At 39.7% G+C, this 24,244-nt stretch overlaps 1 protein-coding gene across 1 annotated transcript; it reads left to right on the forward strand.

Moving 5' to 3' along the window:
- Window positions 1-522: 522 nt before the first annotated feature.
- sycp2 (synaptonemal complex protein 2) lies at window positions 523-23,634 on the forward strand (the record flags this gene model as incomplete). The annotated part of the gene is made up of 46 exons (XM_084016346.1): window positions 523-546; window positions 667-801; window positions 885-1,020; window positions 1,126-1,226; window positions 1,324-1,348; window positions 1,638-1,723; window positions 1,829-1,923; window positions 2,007-2,041; window positions 2,126-2,268; window positions 2,440-2,492; window positions 2,647-2,692; window positions 2,919-3,023; window positions 3,132-3,192; window positions 4,956-5,104; window positions 5,312-5,386; window positions 5,804-5,890; window positions 6,628-6,736; window positions 7,023-7,180; window positions 7,296-7,364; window positions 9,103-9,166; window positions 9,270-9,315; window positions 9,431-9,510; window positions 9,688-10,127; window positions 10,204-10,331; window positions 10,424-10,460; window positions 10,553-10,611; window positions 10,712-10,757; window positions 10,854-10,897; window positions 11,019-11,076; window positions 11,179-11,338; window positions 11,460-11,532; window positions 11,588-11,777; window positions 12,748-12,885; window positions 14,111-14,269; window positions 16,977-17,130; window positions 17,674-17,981; window positions 19,452-19,715; window positions 19,862-19,913; window positions 20,165-20,293; window positions 20,747-20,934; window positions 21,174-21,268; window positions 21,729-21,828; window positions 22,039-22,097; window positions 22,903-22,981; window positions 23,213-23,269; window positions 23,494-23,634. The coding sequence occupies 46 exons, from the start codon at window positions 523-525 to the stop codon at window positions 23,548-23,550; spliced, it is 4,956 nt and encodes a 1,651-aa protein (XP_083872472.1). The 3' UTR covers window positions 23,551-23,634.
- Window positions 23,635-24,244: the final 610 nt, after the last annotated feature.

Below are 24,244 nucleotides of genomic sequence, written 5' to 3' on the forward strand. Positions count from 1 at the left end.
TGGAATACACAGGAGATTGGTTGACACAGCGACCTGTGGCGCATGCGCGATACGCGTGAACATATTCGCGCGGTTTGCACCGTCCGGAACCTGTCAAAAATATGTATTATAACAACCTTTGACATCACGGTAAGTTCAGTTCTCAAAATAACTGTAGTTATTCAGTGCCTGTTAATAAGTTAGAAGTAACTTGATTGAACGTTAGCTTATTTCAAACTTTGTGTACAACGGTAAGTTAGTGCCGCAAAGCAAGGTTAGCCGAAGTAGGTTTTACTTTACGTAAATGGTTTCGACAGGATAAGGTTAGCTTGTCAACGGTTGATGCTAGCTAACGTTAGCTAACGTCCCACCGAGAGGTGGTACCGGGTCATCGACTGTGGGTAAAACAAAATTGCGTTATATAATGTTAGAATAAGTTAATTAGTGTGTAATAAGCGTTAAGAATGACCGGTTGTTTACCTTTATATCCAGTTTGAAGACAGCAGAGGCTAAGCAGCAGTAAGCTGTTCCTTGGAAGGAAAAATGGCAGCAGGGCTGGACACTCAGGTGGGAGTGCAAAGCTTTAACAACGCATACCATTCGTGTGACTTAAAATAACGATACATAAATCATTGTTGTTGAAGAAGTGGTGAAAAGTTAACTTTCATTATCTCTTTTCATGTGCAGCTGGAGAAAGTCATTGATGAGGTGTTACAGAGTGGGAATGTCCAAGTTCTAGATGTATTCTTGCAGAGGAACATGCAGGGCCCCATGAAATGTTCAGCACAGTTTCTCATCAAATTGGATAAACTTGTCAGCAGGGTAAGATATATCCCAGCACACTCAATACGCCAAGATACTCTTCTGTTGGGTTAAATTAAACCATATGTATATTCTTTATGCAGAGTTTGGATCAAAAAGATTCCAAGTCAGCCAGTTTGGCTCTTGCTATCCTCTACAAGTGTGGGAAACACCTGAAACTACCCGGTGTTCGTCAAGGGCTGTCTGGAGTAATAGCTCAAGGCCTGCTTGAAAAGATAAGTAGAAATCTAAAACATACAGGCTCGCAGTTTTCACAGTGATGCTGTGTAAGTTAATGTATTTAGACAGTTGTTGATTGATAGTTGATTGTTTTTGCGCACATGTTGCAGTGGTTTGAGAAATGCAGGCAGCTGTGGATCCAGTGTGGCCCGCAGCGGAATGAGACCTTATGCAACCTGTCTGAGGACTTCTTTGATGCCTTAATGGTGAGTTGATGTCTAACGGTAAAGCACACTGTGTCTCATAAAACAATGGATCACTCATATTAGTGTCCAGAATTTAAAACAGTTTTCTTTCCTACAGGTGGTTCATGAAGCATGCAAGGAGGGTACGCTTGTACATTTTCTGTCTTTCTTTCTTTATCCTCAATATGTGTGTTTTATCTTCAATTAGCCAAGTGGAGCTAAGTGGATTATATATCTTGAATTACTAAATTATATTAGGGACTTCAATATGTATCTAACAAGTGATTGGATGTGTGTGAACAGTTTCAGGTGGAAAATAATGGGCATTAATTATATGGAGACGAGCTTCTTAGGACCACATCAACTTCTATGATGAATCTGAGGATATCAGAAAACATTATTCACAGTATTACTGCTACATGTTTTTTGCAGGAACATGCAAAATCACAGAGTCCTTCCTGTATCCTATTGGTCAGTTGGCAGTTGACCCCAGAATCTATATCCTGATCCAAAAAGAGGTTTGAAATGGTTTTAATTGGTATAACTTACTATTTTGCAGGAGTATTAAAAAATGCTGATCATGTGTTTGTTCATAAATTAATCTGCTAACATTGTATTAACAGGCAATCCGTAAATTTAATTTAATTCTGGACAAAATCCCGGTGGAGCTTAAGAAAGAGAGGAAAATCGTAACGTCACAGGAGGCTTCAGATATCATGTACGTAATGACAGTTTCCTCATCATTACTAATTTTTGTAACCACACTCTTGACATTTTGGTTGTTTTGTTACATTTCCACAGGATCAAGTTGGCTGGTCAGATATTGCAGGGAGGTGGTAAGCATCTCTTACAAAAGTAGCATCTCATTTTACCCTGAACCGTACAAAAGCACAACAATTTCATGACATTATGTGTGTCAGATTACGACTTGCAGACAGCCCTGATGGAGGCATTGTGCAGAATGGCCACTCCTGGCCAGAGGAAGGAGCTTGCAGACCGATGGTTCAGCATGGAGCATGTGGCCAGTGCTTTTGTAAAGATCCGGGATTCTGACTTTGAGACGGTAAAAACTTGTATTTCATTCAGGTACATAACATTTGCCTATATATTCTTTTGCACGACTGTGGTAATGTATTGTTATAATACAGTACTAGAGTTTGGCAGATTGATCGTTAGGAGTTAGGAAAGCGTGGGCTAAACCTTTTTTGGTCCTGTGTTTAATGTGTAATTTCAGGATTGTCGCAGGTTTCTGAACTTGGTGAATGGGATGCAGGGAGACAAGAGAAGGTACACAAATATCATAACACAATGCCTCCCAATACATGGGCTGCAGTCAAATAGTCAAAAAGAAAAAGAAGTGAAAAAGTAAAAGACTGCAGTGCTAAGAGAATCCGACTACACTATGCAGATAAATACTAATAATGTGCTCTCTGTACTATAGAGTGTACTCCTACCCTTGTTTGGAAGTTTATCTGGACAAACATGAGGTTAGTACTAACAGGATTCCTATGGTTAAAATAATAACTAACAAATGCAGATTTTGTCTGACAGCACATGCTATGGAACTTATCAAGAAGCCTTTGCCATCTTGGCACAATTCACTTTTGACTGAAGTGTTGAAATAGTTTGCTTGTAAGGTGGAATGCCAATTGATAATGTACTAATAAGTGTACAAGAATGTATGTGCTGGAAGGATTGTGGTTGTGTTGTCAGCTGCTGATGCCCCCTGATGAGAAGCTGGAAGAATTTTGGATCGACTTCAACCTTGGCAGCCACAGCATCTCTTTTTACTTCTCTTTTTCTTGTGACGAAGCACAGGTACCACACAGTCATTCATGAAAATGAAAACCAAAGTCAAGTTTTCCATAATAAACAGAAATGTATATCTGTTAGATCCTAACATGGAGTGGTTTCTTCTTTCTGTAGGATGGCCAGTGGGAAACAATATGTATGAATGAGAATGAAGTCCAAAGCTACACTGTAACAGGTAATCAAAGCAGAAAGACCACTGCATTTGTGTTTACATGCTCAGCCCTCTAGCTGATCATTTCAACAGTCTTTAGTAATAATGGCAGTAATAATAATTATTAATAATTTATTTATTAACAATTTTCCAAAAGGAATTCACGTAATAAAGCATTTAATATTTGTTTGTATATATATATATATATATAAATAAATTATCTTCTTCCATGGGCGGTCTTGTGTTTTGGGTCCTCAGAGGACCTGTCTGATTGTCTGGATCTGGAAGTCCCACAGGATCTTAGCTTGGTCATTCTCATCCACCTCTGAAGGAATCTTCATTTTCTTGTGCTGCCATGACTAGATCCTTTGTGCTGTCCCTCAGACCAGCATTTTCTAGCCGCTGGTATGATTTCTCCTTATCAATCACTTCATCTATCTGTCAGTGGTACATGCTGTGCACAGGCTTGTCCTTCCATGATGGTTCTCCCTCTTTCTCCTCCCCCTCATCCTCGGGTTTCTTCTGTCCAAGATATTTATTCAGCAGGGCATCACTTCAGGCCATCTTCCTGATGTACTCCTGGATGTTGGTTGTTTCATCCTGCATAGTGGCTCTGACACTCACTAGTCCTCGGCCTCCGTCCTGCAACTTATTCTACAATCTCGGAGTCCTGGTCTTGGGGTGAAACCCTCCGTGCATGCTGAGGAACTTCCTGGCCCAATATCAATGCCTTCTGTCTCTTCCTTTGGCCATGTTATTATACCAGCGGGGTACCTGATGACCGGCAGTGCGTACATGTTGATGGCTTGGATCTTGTTCTTCCCATTCAGCCGACTTTTCAGGATCTGCCTTACTCTGTGTTGGTATTTGGCTTTGGCTGACTTCTTTGCAGCCTCTTCATGGTTTCGATTTAGGACTCCAAGGTATTTGTAGCCGTCCTGGACATCTGCCATGTTGCCTTCTGGGATATCAACCCCTTCAGTGGTGATTATCTTGCCTCTCTTGGATACACCCTGACCACACTTATCTTGCCCGAATGAAACACCCCAAAATCATTGCTGTATGTCTTGGTGATGTGGATCAGTGTGTATATATACAGTATATTCTCTATCTTATATAAACAATAGTCCGTCTCTGTGCAACCACAAGCATTTTGATGCATACATGGAATTGATATGTTATTGTTTGTGTCTTTTAAGGCATTTGCTGTAGTCCGTAACATCTCCTTTTGATTAATATGCGACTGGCCATTTATCTTAGATATGTTGTGTATGTGAGTTAGGGGTGTGAATCTTTGGCTTCACTTCCATTCGATTAACGATTCAGTAGTTGGCGATTTAAGGACAATTTTTTTTTTTTGGGAACGATTCGATTCTGTAAACCACGATTCGATTCAGTAACTTTTAACCAAAATTCTATATCCATGAAATAAACATGCAATAATGCGAGTGAGACTATCTGCAGACCACAGAATTACTTATTAAACATATTTATTCTATAAAAGTAGTCCTGCATAATATTTTATGCTGAATACAATGTATGTAATTAAACATTGCTCAGTTATTTTGAACATTTTTCAATAGGCTACATGCTGGCATAAGATTTAACTCATTTATATCAAGTATTGGTGAAGCCAAAACAATTCTTTCTATTTATTTATTTTAGCAGATCGATTTAGTTGAATCGGTAGGACTGACAGTCGATTCATCGATGCATCGCATGAATTGTTACACTACTAATGTGAGTGGGTATGTGTGATGATAAAATGCATTTTTCTTAATCTCCAGAGCAGGGCAAGAGAAAAGTCCTGCAGTTACAGCTGTCAGAGTTGGTGGTTGTGGGTGATGTAGAAGGATTGAGTCTCACCATCCACTTCAGCGCCTCCCTGGACATCCTGCAGGCCGCTTGTAACGTCTTTGGACATGGCAAAAAAAAAGTAGGTCATGGCTTATTCACTCCATCCTTAGTTGCCACAAAATCTTGATAAGAATATATTTCATGATGGATATACTATTATGAAATTGAAAGTAATTGAGCATCCCATGAAAAATGTATCTTAAAATCATAGCATTCCAGCCCTCGTCAGAGAGTGGTTTCAGAATACATTTTGCAGTTTGTATTAACAAACATCTTTTCCTGTCAGGGCTTTGTTGGGAAGAAAAGCACATCTGTAGTGAAGACTCCAATTAAAATTAGAATGGAAGATAACATCTCACAGGTAAATAATGGTCTGTTACAGGTTATATCAAATATATTAAAACATTGATTGTAAAAACGAAGTTTTGTTTTGAAAAGAGTGTTGTTTTCTTTTGTGATTGTGGTCATTACTATTGCAAAAATGTATTCAATCGGAGACAGTTAGGCCAGATGCTTATTTTTGGATTAGAATGTCTCATTTTTGAGATGTGCTTTGATGAAATTGTCAAAATACATGGTGTAAGTTAGGATCAGTAAATGGGCTTTGGCTACTGACAAAAAAACAACATTGTATGTCTGGTTTTTAGATGTATAAATGAGATGAATAATTAACGTTATTGTATCAGAAGTGTTTTTAACATTTAAAAAAAAACAGTGGAAAAAGTGCAAATCAGCGTGACAGCATTTGTGTTTGTCCTGCATTCCACTCTCCATGCAGGTTGTTCCAGAGAGTCAGATGTCCCTCAGTGAAAGTGAGAAATCTACAGCCCTCTACCCTTTACCTGCCCTGTCTGCACCTGCACAGGTCAGATTTGTACTTCAATTTCTTTTTTCATTTTGTTATGAATGTTAAAGTAGTAATTTATAATAATTCAATAGTTAAAATGTATTTCTAATTACCCCGAGTACATTAAATGCAGTTTAGACAGAACAGTAGTTTTGTCCAGTTATTATACAATTTTTATAAAATGATTTAATGTAACATACCAGTACAGTACAAAACACCACTAAATATTGATTGGAGAATGTAGATTAAGGATAGTTAAGAGGATTTTAAATTAAAGTTTTAAACTATTAAGATGTTAATTGACTTCAGTTAAGTTTGTTAACAAATAATGGTCATTAGTGGTCAATTGATGAAAGCCCTTTGTACCTACTCTATACTGTTATATGAAATAATAATTAAAAAAAGAAACATTCAAAATGCTTAATTTGCAGCATTTTTGGTAAGACAACTCCTTAAGAAACTAGTAGTCAAGGCCAGTAGGGGGCGTAGAGAGCAAGGGAACAAACCATATCAATCCATGTTCAATCCTTTTGTTGGCCAGTATTTTCCCGAACAAGGAATCAACGACACTGAACACATTGAATCCAAATTGAATGTAGAAGTTTTATATTTCCATTCTGTTGGTGATGATAGGCAATTAGCGTCATGTAGAAAGGATTACAGATTAGCATAAATAATTTTAGTATCACATTTAAATTGACCATTCACGGAAGCCACACAAAGTGTCAACAGACACATTCTGATTTTCTGTGCAGATATTGACCCCAACCAAGATGAGGGTTTCTGAGTCTACCACCTTCATCTGCAGCAGTACAGGAGGAAGTGTGCATGGTGCCAGTTCCCTCTCTGCTGTTATGTCATCAAGTGGGTGCAACCAGGAACTCTCCAAAATTACTATCACACCATGTCCAGTGTTATTGTATTAAGTTCATCATCCATAAAAGTTTAAAATAAATGTCATTTAAATTCTTAAAAATGCAAAATCTTAAAGATTTAGCTTATTTGCAATGTCATTTTAATTTTATATTGTCTACTTATTTTTTTTCCAATACATTTTTATATTCTTCAATTAATATAGGGTTAAAAGTCTCAACTGTACCAAAGTTTTCTAAATTGGGTCTCAACTATAACATTGCTCTTTTCCTTTTAGATGCTTCAGCAAAGAATAAAGGGAAGTCATGTCTGAAGATGGTTCGTTCATGTGATAGGCAAGGTGAATTTCACCTGGGAGAGCTACAAACAACTGCTAAGACGTGCAGTAGTGGCACAACACCAAACAGCACAATAGCAGGTGGCATGACAGACCAGGTATGACATACTGAATACACATACTGAATACTCTATTTAAAGTCAGCGAGGCCAAAATGTGACGCAACAATATGGAAAAATGTCACTTTGTTTAATTTTGTGTTTTCTGTCTCAGAGTGCTAAATCTCTACAGATCACGGCATCCAAACAGTCCAATAAGAACAAGGTTGCCAAGCACAAGAAGGTATACTCACCAAATAAATATTTTTATGAATAGAGTTAAGCTCTGATCTGTACTCAGTGGAGGGTATGATACGATTGAATTATGAAGACGTTAATATGGCTTTGAATCATCTTAGTAATTACACCTACAGTGGTGTGAAAACGTATTTGCCCCCTTCCTGCTTTCTTCTTTTTTTGCATGTTTGTCACACTTAAATGTTTCAGATCATCAAACAAATTTTAATATAAGGCCAGGACAACACAACTAAACACAAAATGCAGTTTTTAAATGAAGTTTTCTTTTATTAAGGGGGGAAAAAATCCAAATGTACATTGCCCTATGTGAAAAAGTATTTGCCCCCTAAACCTAATAACTGGTTTGGCGTTTGCGATAACTTGTAATGAGTCTTTGACAGCGCTGTGGAGGAATTTTGGCCCACTCCTCTTTGCACAGTCGTTGTAATTCAACCTTATTGGAGGGTTTTCGAGCATGGACCGCCTTTTTGAGGTCATGCCACAGCATCTCAATAGGATTCAGGTCAGGACTTTGACTAGGCCACTCCAAAGTCTTAATTTTGTTCTTCGTTAGCCATTCAGAGGTGGACTTGCTGGTGTGTTTTGGATCATTATCCTGCTGTAGAACCCAAGTTCGCTTCAGCTTGAGGTCGCGAACAAATGGACGGACATTCTCCTTCAGGATTTGTTGGTAGACAGCAGAATTCATGGCTCCATTTATCACAGCAGGCCCTGAAGCAGCAAAAAAGCCCCAGACCATCACACTACCACCACCATATTCTACTGTTGGTATGATGTTCTTTTTCTGAAAAGTGGTGTTACTTTTACGCCAGATGTATTGGGACACACACCTTCCATAAAGTTCAGCTTTTGTCTCGTCAGTCCACAAAGTATTCTCCCAAAAGTGTTGGGTATCATCAAGATGTTTCCTGGCAAACATTAGACGAGCTTTAATATTTTTTTGGCTCAGCAGTGGTTTCCGTCTTGGAACTCTGCCATGTAGGCCATTTTTGCCCAGTGTCTTTCTTATGGTAGAGTCATGAACATTGACCTTAATTGATGCAAGTGAGTCCTGCAGTTCTTTTGATGTTGTTCTGGGGTCTTTTGTCACCTCTTGGATGAGTCGTCGCTGCACTCTTGGCGTCATTTTGGTTGGCCGGCCACTCCTGGGAAGGCTCATCACGGTGTAATGTATTCGCCATTTGTGGATTATGGCTCTCACTGTGGTTCTCTTGAGTCTCAAAGCTTTAGAAATGGCTTTATAACCTTTTCCAGACTGATAGATCTCAATTGCTTTCTTTCTCATTTGTTCCTGAATTTCTTTGGTTTTCACCATGATGTCTTGCTATTGAGGAGCTTCACTTTGTCAGGCAGGTCCTATTTAAGTGAATTCTTGATTGGGAACTGGTGTGGCAGTAATCAGGCCTGGGGGAGGCTAGAGAAATTGAACCTTGAAGTGATAAACCTTAGTTAAGTTGTGTTTTAACTTGAGGGGCAAATACTTTTTCACACAGGGCCATGTAGTTTTGGGTTTTTTTCTCCGTTTATAATACAAACCTTCATTTAAAAACTGCATTTTGTGTTTACTTGAGTTATCCTTGACTTATATTAAAATTTGTTTGATGATCTGAAACATTTAAGTGTGACAAACATGCAAAAAAAGAAGAAAGCAGGAAGGGGGCAAATACTTTTTCACACCACTGTATATTGTTTCATTGCATTTGTTGTCTCTGCTTTTTCTACAGAACATACCACTAACAAATGCAGTAGAAATGGTTACAGCTGGACACGGAGAAGAACAGCCTCTGGGTATTGTATTCTTACAGTGACTTGACAGCTTAGCCAGGAAACACAGCTACATTGTTCGTCTTCAGAGACTCTTGAACCCACCACTGATCTTTTTTACTTATAGAGCCTTACATTATACCTGACACCCAACCCGGGACTGAGAAAAACATGTAAGCACCGTGTAGCTACTGCCACTGGAGTAGCCGATGCTCTGATTGTGTACATTTGTGTTTATACAGTATGTTTATGAGTGTTTACCTTCACATTTATTTGTTCAAATTTCAGATCTCTTAACTGGCACAAATTGTCAGTTTCTGAAATGCTGATGATGCCCACACAGAAAATCAATTCTCTGCCAAGACCTGGTAGGCAAATAATAAGTCATCAAGTCTCTCTAAAACATCAAAAAATTACACGTTTTGCATATTAAAAGCTAGTAACACATACAAAACCTAGTCAGTTAAAAAAATAATTTAATCAAACTTGTCTTCGTTTTCATATGTTATATGTAATGTAAATATGATTTTGTTTATTCTCTTTAGCACCTCGTTCGAGTTTGAACCAACAGCAGGAGTGCCTGAACTCAACACAGAGATTGTCAGTTCCAGGCTCGTGCTCAATCAGCCAAAAGCAACTCCATAACGAGCTCACCCATCGCCTGCAGCAGGTCATCAGAGAGAGGAGCAAAGATCCTGCACATCAGGAGCCATCTGCACCCCAGAAAAAAATGCCTGACATCAGAGAGGACTCTAAAGGCAGAAGCTCTGTGGACCGGTGTGCTTCAGCAGTCTGTAGTCTCCAAAAGGAGCAGGTCCAGAGCAATTGCTTGGCCAAAGGGAAGAGCAAAGAGAAGATGCCACTGGAGGCAGATGCTGTTCCCATCAAAGCTCCAGCCAAGACCTCAACAACCAAAGCTCTGCAGAAGAGAGTATCATCCGATGTTAAGGTTGAAACTAATGGTGTCCTTTCAAGCAAAGAGAAGGTATGAAATCTGTAAGCTTTAAGGTTCTAAAGGTTACACATGCATTGTGATTCTCACACTGACTGTGTCTATGCAGAGAGATGCAGAGGTTGCAGGCAGCATGGTGAAGCTCATCTCTAGCCGGTATGAGATTAAAACCCAAAACACAGAAAAAGATCCTGCAGAAATGATCCCAAAGACCTGGATTCCTCCTCTTGTCAACAGGTAGGCACATTGAAGATCGTAGGGATACATTATCTTGTAGTAAATGAACAAATGTCATCGCTAACAACTGTATTGACCGTGTTTTGTAATAGGCCCAACTTCAATATGAGCTGGTCATCAGCTGCAAAAGTAAGTGATCATTACTTCATGCATGGTGAAGAGTAACTTTAAGTTACTTTTCTCCTGTTTGATTTAATAAAGATGATCTGTACCTGCTATAGAGAGATGTAAGCTTCATGAAATCTAACAGCAAAACCACAACAGACTCTACTAGGAAGAGGTAATACAATTTTTTGGTTACAACGTTTTAGGTACTTTTGGATATTTCAAGGTCTCATTGCATTTTGGGATGTATTGAATGCTCTTTTTCTGCTCCACAGAGAAGATGTTTTCGCATTTGACGCTGATACGCCATTAAGTGTTGGAGTAAATATTACTAATGTTATTTTATACTTTGACACCAGAGTTTATTATTACTGGTATGCCACTGCAGTGTTTAAAATGTGTTTTATTGCTTTATAGGGAAAGAATAAAACCTGCACTAACACTTCTGCCATATCAAGCAGGTACGTCTGACAGTTGAGAATGGCCTGTGGACTGTTGAGAAACGCAAACCTCGAAACTAATCTTTTCTAAGAATTTGTCATAAAAACTGTCTAATTAAACATTTTCCATATTGGTTGACAGTGACATTAATGACTCAGCAAACCTCAGCACAACCAAGAAAGGAAAAGCTGGGGCAAAGGTGTGTGTGGCAAGAATTATACAGCACTCACAAATTGAAATATGCCGACCTCTCTCTCTCATTCCCTCCCTGTTTTCCACGACCTTGCCTTATGTGTTACAGGGGAAGCTGTATGCGAAGAAGCATCTGTTCAGTGACACAGACTATAGCACGACAGATGTCAGCTGGCTGAATGAATCAAGCAGGAAACCCAAACCTAAAGTCACCACATACTCCAGGCAGGCGCCCGTCAAGCCTAAAGCGGTGTTACCTCATACTTCATGTAGGCCATTAAAGCCACACATTCATACTGCTCACTATCTGGAATTCCTCATATTAAGATGAATGTGGATATCAAAGACATCTGTATTACCATAATCAAAACGGGCTTCTTCTCATTCAAGATGAATCCCCGGATTTACCTCCACTATCTCAAAAACCAGTAAAGGGCAAAACCAAGCCTAGTAAGGTAAGGCAGTGTTGTTTTTTGTAAATAATGTGCTTTAAGACTGTGATGCACTATCCTTGTCAGCCACAATGTGTCATTGTTTAATCAGAAGAAGCCTGAGGTGAAGGAAAGAGTGAAGCCGGCGGCAGCACCCAATAGACCACAGGCAGCAGGCAGGAGGCCGCAGAGAACCGTAGCCAGCTATACCAAGAGCTACAGGGAGCCAGACACTGATGGGAGCCAGTCGGAGCCAGAGAATCCTCCTGTTCCCAAGGCAAAATACTTCCCTTTATCTTACATTCTCTTTTTAATGTTAACGTAACTTGTTAAAGGGTTGTTTTTTAAGATACAGCTAGCAGTATAAGCAACAATAGTCGTAACAGTAGCAGCAGCAGCAGCAGTAGTAGTAATATCAGTCATCATAGCAGGAGCAACAGGTAGTAGCAATAGTAGTATCAACAGGAATAGTAACAGCACAAGCTGTCATTGGTTGAAAACTCCTATTATCTCTACTTGAGTTTCACAGGCCACACACAGGCACACAAGTTGGTGACACTGATTGCCATGGTGACTGGGGCACCATGAAGTAGTGCAAGGGGGAGGGGCCGACAACAACTTGGGTCAGTTGATTTTGTATAAAACAACCTCTCAAAGCCCTGCTTGCTCCTCAAAACCCTTGAGTCCAATCATCACAATATTATTATCATCGGAGAGAATTGACTGCCATTCATTTTTGTGGTGTCAGAATCGTGAGGAACAGAGCATGTTAGACAACCGAGTACTAACTATGTTTTATTTAAATGTTTAAAATACGTTAAAATTGAGTTATATGGGGGCAGTTGCTCAGAGTTCCTGTCACTTTCAGGCTCCCCATGTCAAATATGTAAGTCCGTTTGATTCCATAGTAACATGTCTGCACGCAGCATATACAGTATAGTATACAGTTTGATTAAAAACATTACGCATGTAAATTGTGGGAATGAGAGCAAGCAAAAATATTTTACAGCTCCTTCACGCTTTATTTGCGATGTCATCCACTCTACATCTGAACATTCCTTTCAGTACATTTCCATTAGAAAATCTGAAATGTCATCCCATGACATCCCAGGTACACAAGCAAAAACAGTAGTGGCATTCACTCCCTGTCACTGGGAACACACACAGTCCACTACGTCTTGCACAATACTGTATAGTGCTGCTGCAAATAGACTAAATTATACTGTCTTATGTTTACCACATAATAGAAGTACTCCTCGGCTAATCATCCGGAGAATGCTGAGAAAACTCACGAGCCCGCTCAAGTGACTAAGACAAAGACTGTCGGCAAACAACCAAGCAAAAGCTTTATGAAGCCAGGGAGCAACCATCACAGCAGCGTAGAGGTAGGTAGGTCTGTAGGGAGGTAGAGCTCATTGAGTTTATATCTTATATTATTGTGATCAAGTGGTTATCTATTCTATGTACCACAAAGCATCTGTGAATCAGTACATATATCCATATCACGACATGCTCACCCATTTTTAATGCATCTTTGGTATTGACATAACATTTCATCATTTTAATGAGGTAACAAATCCAGTGGGTGGATATTTGTATGGTTGTATCCAGTGTTTCCCACAGGAGTTTTGGAGACTCTGGTGGGGGGGCTTGCAAGCCTCTAGGGGGGTCCGGGGGCATGCATTGAATAGGTTTAATTTTAATGCATCAATTTGGTGAATTTTGAGAACCAAAATATGACTTATCAATTACTGACCAATTTCTTACAAACTGCTGGTACTGATCCAAATGTTGACATACTAAATGGGGTTGAGGAGTTTAAGCATTCAAGAAAAGATGAAAACAAAGATGACTAAAACACAGTGCTGAGCCTTTTTACTATTAGTTTATCATGACTATTATTATTATTATTAATACTGTTACTTACCAATACATACAGTATTTTCCAAATAGCGCTTCGGTAGAAGTGGGTGACTGTTCCTCAGCCTTCATTGGTGTTTTAGTTTTGACATACGCATACGCACTGTCAAACTCGCGCAGCTGAGGGGAGGTAGGCGTGGGGGACGCCTTGCCATGGCGACGGGGGAAAACAGAACGTTGATGAGCCAAACCAGCCGCGAGGATTTCCCCTTATAATAAGCGCTGCTGCCCTCCTGTTTAGGCCTATCATTAGAGCCACTAGTTAAGTGCATTTGCCTTGATAAAATAATTGAGACTATGGCGGTGTGCCATTGTCTCGTCAATGTGTGGGAAACACTGGTTGTCTCTATAAAAAGAATAACAAAAGAATGTGAATGCAAATACGTTCAAGCTCACACTGGACGTCCCTGATACTGTAGATGCAGTTGTTCACCAAGCATCACATAGTGTTTTTGGAGGTGATGTTTTTGAAACAAAATTACACTATCAAGGAAATCAAATAGTTTTTTTGGCACACAATATCCAAGAAATGTTCAGCCACAGCAACTTTTCTAAGCTGTAAAGCTTGTTGACGAGCCACACGCTCTGACTGAGCTCTGTGGAATATACTACTCATTTTAACATCATGGCTGGATTATTAGTAGATTTTGCAGAAATATTTAATCCCATTTTTGGTTTGTCTGTCATCAGAAATATTTTACAGGCCAGCAGAGGAAGAGTGAGAAGACCCAATCCGTGGTTCCAGAGGTAAAGAAGAGAAATAGCAGCTCCTCTGAGAAATCCACCGAAACATACAGGAGACCGGAGAGCAACAACCAGTCAGATCTGAAAAAGCATTGGGGTCTCAAGGTGGGAGCCCAGACTTCTATTTAGGTCATTACAGGTTACCTTTAGAAAGGTATGAGGTTGTGTGAATGAAGGACGTTGGGTGTTAATGATCCGATTTGGATTTTTTTGTTAAATTCTGCAAAAAGAAATGCAGAGAAATGAATATAAAGATCTTCATCATATTGGACAACTGATATACAATTGGGACACAGCTTGTAGCTGTGTCCCAATTCAGGGTCTGCAGCCTTCGGAGGCTGCATTTGAAGGCCGCTTACGTCACAGAGCTGCGCGAAGGCTGTCCCAATTCGTCTAAATTCGGAGGCTCCTCCAAATGCGGCCGACAAATGTGTCCTCCTTTCGCCCGTATTCGGAGGATGCACCGCTACTATCCTTCGCGGCCTCCAATATCCCAAGATGCTTTGCGCGCCGCTGTTCAACCAACAATGGCGGCGAAAGACGGCAGCAGCTCCGGCACCGGCAGCAGTGCCGAATACACATTTAAAAGTAAGTAACGTGTTTTTGCTTAACGTCGGACGTTCAAGGGGCCTTAAAACACATTTGAGTGTTAAAATGCGTGAAGTTTATAATGCTAATACGTGTAGCCACCGGAATGTAGGGCCAGCTACGTGATGTAGCTTAGGGCTGTTGATACGAGGAGCTCAGTTAACGTTAGCCTTTAAACGTAACGTAAGCCTAAAACCCTTCACTTTTAAATGTTACAAGCTCCGATGGTAACTTATATCTTATTGTAACCGTGGAGCTATTCAGGTGATTTGTACTCGTAAGTTGTGTAGGCGACAGTCCGCTTCGACGTTTGGATTGAATACAGAGCTAACCTTAGGAGCATTATTACTGTTAATATCGTTATTATATCGTACAATCATTTTGCATGTTGACATAACAGGAAATGTGCTTTACATGTCGTTTTGTTGTAGAGAGCAAGGAGCAGACTGAGGATTTGATCAAACTCCGGGTCCGGGATGAGAACGACCACCTGTTGAGGCCAAGAACACAGGACCACCGACAGCAGCAAGAACGAGGAAAACAGATGAATGCTGGATTTGATCAGGGAGGACATGAAGTTACAGAGGGAGAGCGAGGAAAGGAGAAAGAGAGGGGATGGAGAGACTTTTTAGTTTATTGGAGAGAATGGTTGAGAGGCGTTGAATTTTTTGGGGGGTGGTGAATGTTTTTTTCTCTTCGATTAAGTTCTGTGTTGATTTGTAATTTAAATTGTTAATTAAAAATATTGTATTGTACCATTTTCTTTTCCAAATATTGTATATAGTTAAATAAAAATCCTATAACCTTGTAACATTATCTGTTCCATTTCTTATTTACAACTTAAGTCAACTTTTGAACTTTTTTCAGTGACAAAATAATTTATTTTTTGTGTAATTAACAAATATTTACAAAGTTACAATAACTATTGACAAGTGGGTGTTCTTAACATGTAGAACTATTTACAAAAGATCATCAGAAATAACTATTTACAGAGAACATATATACAGTATTGACTGAGCAGGAGTCCCTGGTGGTGCTGCTGGACTGGATGGGATGCCACAATAAGGACCCTGGACTCTTCTGGCTCTGAGTGGGACATCATCTGGGAGGTGGGGGGTGTGGGATGCATGTCTCCACTGTCCACCACATCGTCCATCATCGGGGTTTGCAGGGCTGATGCAATCGACGGATGCCATGTCACTAAAATGTTTAAAAGAGAGGCAAGAATAAAATATTGAATTAAGTCGGGGTTATTTACAGGGTTCGTACACATTTTACTATTCAATTTGATCACTTTATAAGCCAAGGATTTAGACTTAAATTCAAGCACTTTTCAGACCTTGAAAAACAGCATTAAAATTACAGCATTGTCAAAGATTTTACATTTTAAGCACCTGTACGAACCCTGTATTAAGTCTTATGGTTAAATGACATTATCCATGTCAATCTATACTTAATATGGCTTGTCACTTAGCGGTATCATTTATTAACGGGTATATTAATTACCACGTACTACGCTAGCTATGTATGAACATTAATATGGGTTAAAATAACAGCTTTAACGTTACCTCCCCACGGCTCTCCCAGCCGGAGATAAACAAGCCGCCGGTGTCGCCGCAGCCGCCTCTCCTCTTGCTCAAAAAAATTAAAATTAAATTAAATTAAAAGAAAAAAAAATATATATATATATATATATATTAAAAACTCTCCATCATGTTCGTCTGTCGTATTTTTGTTTTGACTGGTGTTTTTCCCGGGCTTGGCCGGCAGAAGTGATGACGTCGCGACGCAATCAGGAAATGCTCCGTAGGTTAAGGACTCTAGTTAGACCGTCCCATTTACCGACGGTTGACCCAGCCTTCGGAGGAGTCTCCGAAGGTGTCGCCTCCGTAGACCGCGAAGGCTGGGTCCTCCGAAGGCTGCAGACCCTGAATTGGGACACAGCTACAGTGTGTATTCCTAATAGAATGCAGGACAAATATGTGCTGGTCAGTGAAAAATAATATGACATTTATGGAAGCCTGGTAGAATAAACATGAAAAAAAAATGTATGTATACATATATAGACATACTGTATATCATTTAACACCAAAATGATATGCATTTTTAGATGTTACTTTTTAGTTGTTAACCTGGGAATAAGCCATAGTTTTGAAAGTGAACATTTGCATTGGTCTAGGATAGCTATCTTGTGTCTTGATAACAGAAACACGTTGTTTTTCAGAAGCAGAGGCCTGAGAATATCGTTCCAGAAACGTCAAAGTTAAATAAGAAAAATGCTGTCTCTGCCCAAGAACATATGACTGGATTGGAGGATTCCTGGGCTGCCCACCAGACCTCATTCTGTCCGTCCCCTCCTTCCATTGAGAAGATGAGATGTAAGACTCTGTAAAGTAATTTACCAGCAATTAGATAACTATCAGTTCCTCTGACATCTGTTAATGTCCATCACATGTTTCATAGTGGGTCAGATGGTTAGTTAATTATTACTTTTGACACTTTGGAAACTTGTCTCCCATCTTTGAAAATATTTTATAGCAAAATAATGTTCTTTTTTACTTAGTGTGGTGACACTGCATGATTATGTTACTAGCTCAGGGGTAAATAAACTCACCTTTCTTTTAAAATCAGGCTGATGGGGAGGGGGGGGGATTCATCTCATTCAAGTAAAGCCATATTAGAGATATTTTATATTTACCCTGCAAAAGTATAAAACATTATGCGTATTAATCTACGTTTGCAATACTACATGCTTTTAATGCAGAAATGTTTAAAACTGTTACATAAATGACCCTATTGCTCTCCAACCTCTTAACTGTAAATTGATATTTGGAAAAGCATCTATATATTGACCTTCTATTCTCCCTCCAACTTGTGAGGCCAGCTGCTTGAACATCTGTGCTTATTTTGGACCCTTGCAGCTGTCTTAAGGTCAACCCCAACCCTGGGTTTGACCTGCTCCCCACTCCCCACCCCGCAGGGATCCCTACTCCCTGCCTACCCTGACAGTCCCTGTGAGGACACCCCCTCACCGATCCTGCTGCTACCCAAACCTCACTCCACAGTCAGCAGTAAAGGACACTTCAGGCCCTCCTCTTTCAACAGTGTGGCAAAAAAGCACAGCTCATCCAAGACTCGATCGAACCAGTCCGATCCCTCTCTCCCTTCTCTGGCATCCTCGGGTCAGACCCAGCCACCCAGTGCTCCCAATGAACCTAGTCCAGCAAAGGTAAAACAGCACCTCTGTGACACCTTATGAATGTCTCGTGGCCTTGTATGGATTCTGTGTTAAAGGTTACATTCACATTCAGAGATTTTTTTTATGTAGTATAATACCACGTTCTCATGCAATCCAATGATATATAGTGTCTGGGTAGTAGAGGAGAATATGTTTTACTGTAGTGGTCAATTACAACTGAAAGTGATTACTTTAAAATGTTTAGCTTCAGACCTCAGAGTCGTCGTCAGTTTTAATAACTGTTGAGAAGTTCACTGGTATTTAACATCTTCAAGTGATTCACAGCCGTTTACACTACATGGCAGATATTGATGTTACTTGACAGTAGGGCTGTTAGATTTTGCCCATTAAAAAAAAAACAGATTTTCTTCTCTCAAAATCCGATTTTCGATTACAATTACGATTATTTTGTGAAATGACAAAAGGCAAAGAAATTATTTCAAATATGCAGTTTTTTATTGAACATTTTGCAAATAATTTACCCATTGGGATTTGAGTGCAAACCTTGCTCTTATTAAACAAAAAATCCCTCAAGGGATTAATATAAAGAACAATTAATGAACTTTTGCCATCTGGCTTTGCTCCATGTTATCTTCTTGTAGACCTCTTGTAAACAAAAAAAAACAATCCCTGTGGGATTAAGAGAAAAACCTCACTTCCACATGTATCTTAAGGTGTGTCCATTAAACAAAAATGAATGAATAAAGTGCAGAACTTTAACTTTTGGAAAAAACGATTTTTACGATTTTCACGTTTTTAACATCGTCCTGACTACATAATCGCGATTACGATTTAAAATCAATTAATCGAACAGGCCTACTTGACAGTGTCGTGAGAATCACTGGAGTGACATGAATGGAGGTGTTAATTATTATATGAAGACCTTCATATACAGTTAACAAGAATTTAAGGAAGTAGGTCTGTAACTGAAGCATTGCTGGTTGAAAATTCCCAGGCCAGCTGAGAAAATGTGGACTCTGTAAACATGTTTGAGGTTCTCTCTTTCAGCAGTTTGGTTACATTGCATCTCAAACTGCCCAACCCTCGACTGCTGACAGTTGTTAGGAGCAACATAAGATGTCTGCGCATATTATACCAAACCATTCTTAGGGTTAAATGTGTGTGTGTAACCATTAGTCTGAAGTGGCCATTTGACAGATTCAACTTACCCAGATGAATACATCACATAATTAAGTAGAAGATGTTGGAATTGCACATGATGATCTGAATGGTTAAGTAGCATGATTGAAATGGCCTATTTAAATCAAGGCACAGATAATTTGGCTTCAGCGCTTCATCTGTGCCTTTTATTGCAGTGTTGAATGTGTCTTCCTCATTTTACTGGCCCCGATCTATGACAGACATGGTGATTAGATAGCCGTGAAATGAGTGGCCATATCTATCCCATCCATTATTTTTTCATCACTTTCTGTCCTTCTCCATTCCCTTATGTGTTTCCAGATAAGTCCAACCCAGCAAAGTCTACCCTCAGCAGCTCAATCTCCATTGCCTCTGTTGACATCCACACTCCTCGAGCTGGACAAGCCATCCATGCCCTCTCCTCCTCAGTCTCCATTCCCCGAAGACAGTCTCAACAGTGGAAGCCATTATGGCTTAAGTAAAGTGTATTCTGCATCCTGGGTTTCCTCCGCTGAGTCATCAGTACTCACAAGTAGACGTAAGAATGTTTCTACTGCTCACCTGGCTCCGTCTCCTAAAGCAGAGGTAGGGCTTTACCTCACTGAATGCTTTGATTGGTTGATTATAATTGGATAGATAGATGGAAGGATGGAAAGATCACTAATGGGTCGGTGAGGTATAGCTGTAGCTGGTCAAACAAATAACTAATGTAGTACTCCCCTTCCTGACAGAAAACCCCGTCTTCAGATCGAGACCGAAAGTCTGAACAGCTTCATATCTCAGGTAAAAGGTCTTTTGTGTTCAACTTGGTCGTTGAAAATGTTCAGTGGATTTCCCAGTTGCCATAGAGTTTTACAGATTCTACATATGAATGCAGAATCTGTTATAACGATCACATCAAATGTAATAGTCACGAGTATTGTTTCCCTCAAATGGGGCTCCACAGTCAAATCACTGATCTGCTGAAGAGGGAACCCCAGTGTTAAATGGATGTATGCTGGGTAATGTATTATAACTGCTGGTTCTTGTTACAGGACCCAGTCGCAAGCGCCACGTCTCCTCTTCCAGTAGTTCTGAGGAAGATGAGCTGGAAGAGAGGAAGAAAAGCAAGATGCAAGGACATTGTTCTCCTCGGATGAAACCAAGGAAGTTGTTCAAGTCCTGTAAGACATATTATTTTACTGCTAGTTATCAGTTAACGGCCAAGTAAATTAGCTGTCTGGCATAACACGTACAAATAGTAGGTAGAAATAAAAAAAAGAAGAAAAAAAACATTGCAGAGAAATGCACATGCAAACCTGAAAAACATATGCATTAATCACACAAAGTCTTAGGAATGTCGTCTCATGTTTTTACAACATGAGAAATGGGTGCCATCATTTCATTAACCAAAGTTGCACGTCAGATACGTTGTTTGTATATTATATACCAACTGCATGCCAACAGCCAATCATTTCTTGTAGAATTGCCCAAAAAGTTACAACATTAATATTTTCTAATGCCTTATTTTTTAATTTTGCAAGAAAACACTATATGCAACCTGTATAATTCAAAGAGGACATTATTCGGGACGTCATCTATCCTAACGTATCTGCTGGTCTGTCTGTTCCTCTCAGTCGCTGAGGTGTCTGCTGATGTTGAGGTGAGCTGCGTGATGTCTTCTCCCCGCCCAATGAGCTCCAGTCACTGGGAGGCTGAAGTGGTTGTTGAAGACATGGACGAGGGTTTCGAGTTGCCAAACGCTGCTGTTAACTCGATTAACTTGTGCAATAAATTCAGCTCTGAGCTGAAGAAGAAGTTCCAGGTTGGACACACAATGAATATGCAGCAGTAACTCCTAAAATATGTGTTTTGTATTAGGTGTGGTGACCATGTGTGTGTTTTGAGAAAGCACTGACCAGATTTTTAGACTCAATATATTCTAAAACTTCTTTTTGGCACTTTGTATCTCTTGTCAGATCTGTCTTTATAAATCTGAGCCACTGAAATGTTGTTAAATGTTGGCCGAGCAAAAAACCTTGTCTATTAAATGTTTGTTTCCAGAACCGTTATAATATGATGGAGGTTTACAACAAGCAGTCCTTGAAGACTGTCCAGCAACATGTCTCCTCCCTCAACCTGCAAGTTACCAAACAGAGGTCAGTTAGTATGGAGTTGACATTCCCATCTACTAGTCATATTGGCTAGTAGATTACAAAATACTTATGTACATGTGATGTTTTGTACCGTCAAGTTATAGCTTAAAGGGTAAATTCAGTATTTTTCAACCTGGACCCTATTTTCCCATGTTTTTGTGTCCAGAATTGAGGGAGCATACACTGCAGCTTGTGTTAAATTATGGATTTAACCTGTTTGTGCATCGGTTGTCGTTGCATTTGGGCGGCTTGTTAGCCAGTTCAACGTCAGCACCCCTGCATGCAAGGCACTAATTGTGATGATTTAATGGCTAATGATCAGTTGGTCAGCTATCGTTCAGAAATATTTTTTTAAGTTAGCACCCCCCCCCCCCCTTGTTTGTTTCACAGGTTCCAAGTCTTATTTTTCTGCTCCACATTTTAGATTTGCACTTCACTGGTTAATTGTATTTCCTCTGTACAGGACTCAGAAGCTTGAACAAATTCAGACGGTCCTCTTGGAAGAGATCCACAATCTAGAGCAGGACGACAATGTGCTGAAAAACATGGATAAAGACCTGACTGTATGTTTCTTTGTCTCTGTCTCATTCAAGCACTCTCTCTCCCTCTCTCTCTCTCCCTCTCTCTCTCTCTCTCTCTCTCTCTCTCTCTCTCTCTCTCTCCCTCTCCTCTAAAACCATCATCTCAAAATATCCCACCATACAATATTCTGTTAAATGAAATTGTCAATAAATAGGATGCATTCTTGATGTTTGGTCTCTGTTCTCTCACAGATGCACTGGAAAAAGCAGACTCTGACTTTCCATTCCTACCAGGAACAGAAAATCACGAGGTGAAATTGAGGCCTGATTGTGTGTGTTTGTGTGAGCACTGAAAGGTCCATGTTGTTAGTTTGATGCCGTTCTCCTGCCGCACTCTGATCAGTGCCGTTCTCCCAGGCTTAAACCTAAATACTTTAAAAGGTTGCATATCTTCTTCAATGGGTGCAACATGGATTAAAAAGCTTGAAAAATGCGTAAGCTTATCTTAATGTGCTGGATATGCAGCCGAAGCTATTTTTAGAGGGATGTGGCCAATGTCTTTTTTCTTATGACTACAGAAATATACTTGCATGTTTATTCCACGTGTTGTATGTATGTATGTATGTATGTATGTATGTACGCAACCGACCCTCCAAATGGCCGCAGGATACGTGACACATTTATATATCTCTGTCATATGCTGAGTTCACTGATTTCCTTTAGCTGTTGTTTCCCTGCAATTATCTACCCAGGCCATGCTGCCCTGACTGCAAAAGGCTATCTTGTTATATGCAACTACCTCTCAACCAAAGCAAACAGCTGTGATCAAATATAAAGTTGCGGTGGTTTTGACATCTTGCAGTTGTAGACTCATCGTTTTGAGAAGCAATCACATCTTTAAATCCTTTTAAATGACAAAGTACTGTAATTATGTCAAGTTAACCAGAATCCTGTTCCACCCACAGATGATGTTCATAAGTTGTGCATTTTATGTGGATCAGTGTGTTCCTTTAACTCGGATTTAATTGACATTTTTTCCCTTTACCTTGACCCTGGTGTGCTCTCGTTCTTCCTCATATCTCCCTCGGTTTGTTGTGTGGTCGTCTGTCCTTGCAGAAACGAGTCCATGAAGAAAGCCCTCCAGGGTAACGAGTGTCATAGCATCGAGTACGAGAAGAGAATATTCAGATCCCAGGTGTGATCCTCAGGCCTAAACTTCACAGCTGATATCTAATATGTTCACAGTTCATTGATTTACATTTTTTTTAAATAGAGCATGTCACCTCTGCCATTTTTCGCTGAGCGGCCTTAATAATGTTTTGCTTATCTCATTGTATCGTTTGTCAACCCGTCCCTTGCGTGTCCCCACTGTGTCATATTCTACGTTACCAGCACTAAATTCCTGCTGCTGTGCCTCTTTTCTCAGATGTGCCTGATAAGAAAAGACATGAAGTCAGTTCAGGACAGACTCCTCAACGAGATGGTGAGTAGAAACGACACACGTGACCCTTCAGTGTGGACGAGACCAAAATAATTAAGCTTGCTTTCATTTTGTGTCCTTCATTTTGTCAGCACAACAATGCTCATTTCAAAGCCTGTACAGAACATACAGTCTCGAGAGGATTCGTGACTCAGATTCTATTGCGTAGGCTTTTGAATGAGATGTCTTTGCTGAATCTTTCTTTGTGCTCTTGTGCTTTTTTGTAGCAAGAGGGGGAGATCCAAAGTGTGAAGAGAGGCCTGAATACTTTGTTTTTCCCGTGATGGGAACCAGTTCTCGACACTATAAACACTACAAACAAGGTTGTGTATTTCACCACGATGTACACCGTGCTGTGTACCAAAGTTATCATCTGAAGTGTTGTTCCAGGTTCTACTTTAATCGTGTGAGGATTTAGAGTTTGGTTTATTCTGAGCTGGATGTTAAGTTTCTGTTTTTTTTGTTTTTTTTTAAATGGCAGGTTATTCAGATATTTGTTATTTGATTAACTTTATAAATTCAGTCATTTTTAGTGTTTGAAAGTAAGTACAAGTGGTAAGCTGTTTGCCTCTGTGACTATTTTAATATAAATTCCTGATTTATTCATGTATGTTAGTTACTGGAAAATGACCAATTATTTAAACATTTGAGCTGTTAAATCTATGAGTTGTTTTTAAAATAGGTCTTCAACCTGCTTCTTAATTGAAAATAAAACCGTTTAAAAATGAGATGAGCCATTCTTTAAAAAAAGACCTTGTATTTTGAAGACAAATAGTGCTTACAAAGGTATTTCTCTTTTCAGTGAAGACATTGATGTCCCATTCAGATTGACATACTGTATGTACAGTTAATATCAAATTCATCCCCAATACCACATTCCCCCCCCCGGACCTCTTTACACAGTCCAAGTGACACATTATTCATCAGTTAAGAAAAAGGTGAAGCTGGTCACATGCACAACTTCTTTCACACCGCCTT

This window comes from Eutrigla gurnardus (assembly GCF_963514095.1).
Source record: "Eutrigla gurnardus genome assembly, chromosome: 8".
Classification (NCBI taxonomy): Eukaryota; Metazoa; Chordata; class Actinopteri; order Perciformes; family Triglidae; genus Eutrigla; species Eutrigla gurnardus.